Raw genomic sequence first — 6140 nt, 5'->3', positions numbered from 1 at the left:
GAGGGGGGACACTCAGTGGGGCCCAGGGCTGCCCGGCGTGAGCGGAGGGCCGCGCACCGCAGCGTCGCGGCTGCAGGTTGATGACAGGCCGCACGCCGGGGTTTGGCGCCGTTTCGTTCGCGAAGCTTTATGCCGGGATGCGGGTATAAGGAAGGGACGGCGGGAGCCGTGTCATGGCCGGGCAGGGGGATGTGGAAAGTCACGCGTGAACCGGGTTGGGGGGGGTTTGTGCAAGTAAAAGGAGCTGTGGTTTGGGTGGTGGCTTGATGGAGTTCACTGACATCTGCTGATTGCTGCAGGTGTGTGAGAGCTCCGGTTTCTAGAGGTGATTAAACCATGTTAAAAATAAAGTCCACACCACTCACAGTGTCACCCTTCTTTATAGAGTAATACTGACAGCTTGGTTCAGGTGTTAACTATCGATGCTGGTGGTATCTGGCGTACACATCTGAAAAGTTCTCAGCTGAGGCGTTCAGCACTTAAAAACACATGCAAAGGCAGAACATTGCTGGGAACAGTCACGGCCCTGTGTCCTGTTGGAGGCTCCTAAGCTTAAGCCACGTTGCCAGATGTGTCAGTGGTATAAAGAGGCTTGAGAGCATCCTACTTGTCAGTGGTGTTACCCGTGTGGCTTTATCCAGCATCTCTGTCGGAAGCTGTTGAAATTTGCAACCAAACTTGGTGCACTCATTTCACTGACCTCTTGATTCAGCAGGTAGACAGACATGGGTGCCTACAAGTACATCCAGGAGCTATGGAGGAAAAAGCAGTCGGACGTGATGCGGTTCCTCCTTCGTGTCCGCTGTTGGCAGTACCGCCAGCTCTCTGCCCTGCACCGCGCTCCCCGGCCAACCCGGCCAGACAAAGCCCGCAGGCTGGGGTATAAGGCCAAGCAAGGTAATGAGTTGTGGAGGTGAGGTCCATGTGCTTTGTGATGGAGTGACACAGTTTTATGCAACTTCCTTCTCTCCTTCAGTGAGAGCAGCGTAACAAAATCTGCAGCTTCAATACTCCCCAAGAACCCCAAGTGTTCTGCGTGAAATGAACTTCATATTATAAATGTGTTAAATGGGTAGCAGTGCCCACAGCCCCAACTGTACTTCATATAGTCTTGAATTCCCGCCTTCTGTGGCTGTTTTGTCAGATGGAGATCGAGTGGGCTTTGGCTTTGATTCTTGTGCTTTGTTACTCCTGCAGAGTTGATCAGTGCTTTTAGTTTCCTGGGTTTGGGGGTTGTCCTTTTTCTGCACAGATTTTTTTATGTGTTACTTTGTGTTCCTGCTGTATGTGCTTGATTAAGCACAATGACAGTTTGTGGTGTCATTAGAAAACAGTTACTGGCCAGTGAAAGAAGCTTGGGGAAAGTGGCTGTCCATCTGCAACTTGAGCACATCCTTGGATGTTTGTTCATTATGAAAACACAAAGCAAAGAGTCTACACTTCTGTTGTTGTTTGTGAAGTTTCCTTATTTTTTGATCATATTCCAGCAGGGTTTGCGGATCACTTGTGCTTCAGTGCTTTGGGAATGCTGCTATCAGAATATGGGATTTTAGTTTTGGGGTAGTTGTTTTATTGGGTGTTTCAGGGGGGATTTTTTTTGTGTTACAATGTAGGTGTTCTTAGTGTATTTGGAACTGCATAGTGGAAAAAGGTGCCATCAACTCTGATTTGGAAGTAAAAAATAGTCGTGACAGGATGTTGCTTCCCTTACTCGGTTGCAGTGAAAGTTATAAAAATACCTTGTGCTAGCCACCTCCAGTTGTAGGTTTTGGTGAAGATTGATATAGTGACCTAATTTTCATGTGGAGCCTTTGGAAATGCAGTACAGACATCAAAATTGCCTTACTGTGACTTGCACTTGCTACACTGCAGAGTTCTTCTAGTTCCTAAGTCACCGTTTCTTTTAGGTTACGTCATCTACCGTGTCCGTGTTCGCCGTGGTGGTCGCAAACGCCCAGTCCCGAAGGGTGCAACCTACGGTAAACCTGTGCATCACGGTGTGAACCAGCTGAAGTTTGCCCGGAGTCTTCAGTCTGTAGCAGAGGTGACTCTTTTGGTTATTGCTCAGAAACTTGGTGGTAGGAAAGTCTTAGTCTGTAAAAGCTGAAAATAACTCAGAGACAAAAAAAAACCCCTAACAACTGTTAAGTTAATGTGTTTGTTAAAAGATCTCAAGTACTGGTGGGAGGAAAGCACCAGAATGTCTTTAAGTTGTATTGAGACAAATGAAAAAAGTAATCAGACTTTACAAGTGGGGTCTGGAGAAAATACTGCCTAGGTGGTTTATTGACATACATAGTGGATACTGATTTCTAAAGTATGCCACAGTATTTGTAGTGAAAAATAGACATACAGCTAGTATGAACCCCAGTAAAACAAAGGGTTAGGCATCAGAAATGAAAATTGAAACGTGCTAAGGTGTCTGACCTCACTCATCGCTAAATCCCACCTCTGTGTTCCCTGCCATGCTGTGTGTGTTACCAGCTTTAGGTAACGGCCCTTTCACAGGTGAGTTCCTCCCTTGAAGTCCGTAGCACACGTTTGTGCAGTAGGAGTGCAGCACAGTGTACTTAGTGGTATCATAGAACCTGAAAGCAACACGCCACAGACCTTGTGGTTCTTGATAAAAAAACCCTGTGGTACCTCAAAAGCACAAGGATTGGTAGTTGTTTTTAGGTGAGATGTTGTTACCCGCTGAAATACTCGGAATGGAAACTTTCATTCAATGAGATCTTTAAGTTTCATAATGTCACAGTAGTAGTGGTGAAGAGACGTAGTTCTCGCCTTTAGAAAAACTCGTGCAGTGGGTTAGAATCAATCCTAGTCTGCACTCTCAAAGAAGAGACGTTGTAAAAGAATGGAGACTGCTCGTTGCCTTTCCGTCTTGAAGCAGAAGACTTTTCTGTTCCCAGGACTTCAAAAATACTTGTGGCTTCAGCAAGTTGAATATGGTCGGTTTTTTAAAAGGGAAAAAAAAACCCCACAGAAATGGGACATGCTAATTGAAAAGAAACACAGATGTTGAATTTAAGTGAAAAATTCAGTTCTCTGTTTTCAGCACTCATGGCGTGCTCCTCATGTATGGTATTACCGGGTCTCTGATGGCTACTGACATGCTCAGTTGTGGTGACAGCTCATGGAAGAGGTTCTTGACCCCCAGTTTTAGTTTAGTTTTCTGACTCACTCCTTCCTGGAAGGCTTACAGTTTTCAGATAGAAATATTACAGGAATACAAAACCTCCATTGTAGCTGCCATCCCCACACAGAGGCTGGTTGAGGGTGGTTGGTGTTTTAATGTTTAGTGTATGTGTTGCTCTCACATGCTACAATAAAGCAAGGACTTGAAAGAATTTATTATAGATATATATATAAAACAGTCAAGTGCTGTTTAGTGGAAGACTGTAGTGGTTGGGATCGTGTTGGCATAGAAGATGGGTGGGCACCATTGGTTCATACTTTTCCATGGTGATGATAAAATCCTGGGATTAAACACATTTTAGTGTTTTAAATAAGAAGCATTCTTGACAGGGGAGGCAGATGGAGTTGCATAATTGATATTTTCTGCTTTGTTTTGTTTTCTAAACTAAGACTGCTGCTTTCCAACCACGAGTGAGGGTAGGAATAGCAAGCGCTAATATACCAGCAGTGGAACAAAGACTTGTTACATCAGCTGTTTCTTTTCTCCTGTCAGTACAGGCTTATTCTCCACAGAAATGCCTTTCTCCACTGTAGCTTTGGATGTGCAAACTGATCAGTCTTTTATAACCTCCCACAAAGGATTGCCCCAAGTGCACCTTGTGCTCTTCATCTTCGTGTTAATGTGGTTTTTAACTCTGTGTATTTACTTGTGGGGTGCTCCTGTGGACACAGTAGTTCTTTGTTTTGTCAATCAAGCACCTTCCTCCTTACGTTCTTTTAAACCTGTTTCATGTAGGAATCTAATTAGCTTTTTTTTTTTTTTTTTTTTAATACAGCATTCCTTTTGGCTATTACTTTTTCTTGCATCTTTGCAACCAGAAAGGGAACAGCTTTTAGGAAGAGAGGGTCTCTCAGGGCAAACTGAAATTTCTGGCACCTGCAGAATTTTAGGTTTAAGTTACTCGTATCTTTCTGCACGAAGAGTGCCCTGCATCCATGATTTTACAGCCTTTTGCACTTATTTTTTTCCTCCAGGAACGTGCTGGCCGTCACTGTGGGGCTCTGAGAGTCTTGAACTCGTATTGGGTGGGTGAAGATTCCACTTACAAGTTTTTCGAAGTGATCCTGATTGATCCCTTCCATAAGACCATCAGGCGCAACCCTGATACCCAATGGATCACCAAGCCTGTCCACAAGCACAGAGAGATGCGTGGGCTGACATCAGCTGGGCGGAAAAGTCGTGGTCTTGGCAAGGGCCACAAATTCCACCACACCATTGGTGGCTCACGTCGTGCTGCCTGGAGAAGACGCAACACCCTGCAGCTGCACCGTTACCGCTAATTTTTGTAAATGTAACGATCTAATAAAGCTGATGTGGGTTGTTGAATTTAACAAGTGCTTCTGCTGCTTCTTGGTTTATGTGGAAAAGTGTCTAATTCTCCAGGAGTTTAGTTGTTTCCATATTTTGAAAGGTTTTTGAAAATGTAATTTGATATTTTTGAAGATTGCAGGCCCTGAGCATAGAGCTTTGTGGTGGATTTCACTTCGGATAAGACTGAAAAGACACGTGCAGTGTGGATTGAAAGCTTAATGGCTGGTCCATGTTCTTCTGTCGGTCTGACTATGCTTCTTCACTGTCTGTAGGTCAGGGTCTCTGTGTCCTGTGCTTAGACTGAAGGCCAGCTTTGATCTTGTGCAATGAGATGTAAACTGAAAGTGCTTTTTTTTTTATAGGTGATTAAATACTAATGGCAATTTTATTTTTCAAGTTCTGGGGTTTGTTTTTTTTATGTCTTCAGTGTGAAACCAGCTCTTGGGCCTGTGTTCTATGCAAACATAGGCTAAAGCAGCTAAGCATAGAATAGAGAGGTAAGGCTTGCTCTGGTTATTCAGGTGCCCAGTATTTTAAATACGGACACTTCACAAAGAAGCACGTGATGTTTTAGGTTGACTAATGAAATACTGACTGTAGAGTAGGTATTTGTTTTTGGAAGATTCCAGGCTATTCACCTCACATTTTGCACTGGAGGCATGTTTCTTAGACTGGCCTTTTGATACCAGAGCAGAGAACGTTTCTCTGGTGTTAAGAGATGCACTCTGATTTACTCTGCATGGTTAGGTGGTAGAAACAGTCACAGCTGGATAACAGTTATAGTCAGATGAATGCATTTTTGGCTACGTTTTGTGAAATTACAGTGTTACCTTTCAGCATGAAGTCAACTTTCACATAAATGCTGAGAGGAGAATAACTGCAGTTTCTGGTAAGTTAGCTGAATGACTCTCCTGGCTTCCACAGATTCCACGTCCATTGAATAGTGACAGGAAAAGGGATTGATAAAAGGCCCAAGAAGTAACTGTGTCTTCCTAGAGCTTCAACTTGGGATGTGGGAGGGTTTTTAAACAACAGAAAACTGAGACTGAAATGTCCAAGATTTGCCCTTCAACTGAAAAATTAGCTTGGCTTGCTCCTGAAGTTCCTACAGGAGGACTGCAGCATGTTAAAGCCAAGAACAGCTCAAGAGGGTAATCCTTCCATGCCGTTTTGCTCAGCTCAAACAAGCAAACAAATTAAAAAGAACTATTTTACATCTATGTTAGAAAGTGCTCTCTGCTTCTCTAAAGAAGGGAGAGGGGGGTTTTTTTGTTTTTTTGGGTTTTTTAGATCTTTCCTGTGAGGAATGCTTGAAAGCAGCTCCTGTGATGGTGTAGGAAGTTCCTAGGAGTCTGCTCTTCACTGTGCTAGAGCTCATGAAGCTGTTCAGGGCCCTTGCCACCGGTGGGGGATGGTGACTGGGCAGTCAGCACTAATGCTGCGTTGCTTGCCAGGGTTCAAAGCTTCTAGTGCATGGGGGATGTCTTTGGTGTGACTTGCCTCAGGTTTCCTCTCGTGGCTCTGTATCTTTCTGAACTTAAAATAGGAGGGAAATATTGTCCCCTCCAAAGTTTGTTGAAATCTACAGATGAGTGTGTATGTAAGAGGGTATGGCGTTGATCAGACTAGC

At 44.1% G+C, this 6140-nt stretch overlaps 1 protein-coding gene across 2 annotated transcripts; it reads left to right on the top strand.

Moving 5' to 3' along the window:
* Positions 1–707: 707 nt before the first annotated feature.
* On the top strand, positions 708–4843 carry RPL15 (ribosomal protein L15). Of its 2 annotated transcripts, XM_010167327.1 has the most exons (4): positions 709–897; positions 1908–2044; positions 4174–4519; positions 4783–4843. In XM_010167327.1, exons 1-3 carry the CDS (start codon positions 726–728, stop codon positions 4477–4479), a joined length of 615 nt encoding a protein of 204 aa, XP_010165629.1. In that variant the 5' UTR covers positions 709–725; the 3' UTR covers positions 4480–4519; positions 4783–4843. The 2 variants fall into 2 exon arrangements, with proteins under 2 accessions (XP_010165628.1, XP_010165629.1); XM_010167326.1 differs by lacking the exon at positions 4783–4843 and having other exon boundaries at positions 708–897; positions 4174–4533.
* The last annotated feature ends 1297 nt before the right edge of the window (positions 4844–6140 follow it).

This window comes from Antrostomus carolinensis, unplaced genomic scaffold (genome assembly GCF_000700745.2).
Source record: "Antrostomus carolinensis isolate BGI_N321 unplaced genomic scaffold, ASM70074v2 scaffold29894, whole genome shotgun sequence".
Lineage (NCBI taxonomy): Eukaryota > Metazoa > Chordata > Aves > Caprimulgiformes > Caprimulgidae > Antrostomus > Antrostomus carolinensis.
The sequence above is the reverse complement of the archived record's forward strand: the minus strand, read 5'-3'. Positions and strand labels throughout refer to the sequence as shown.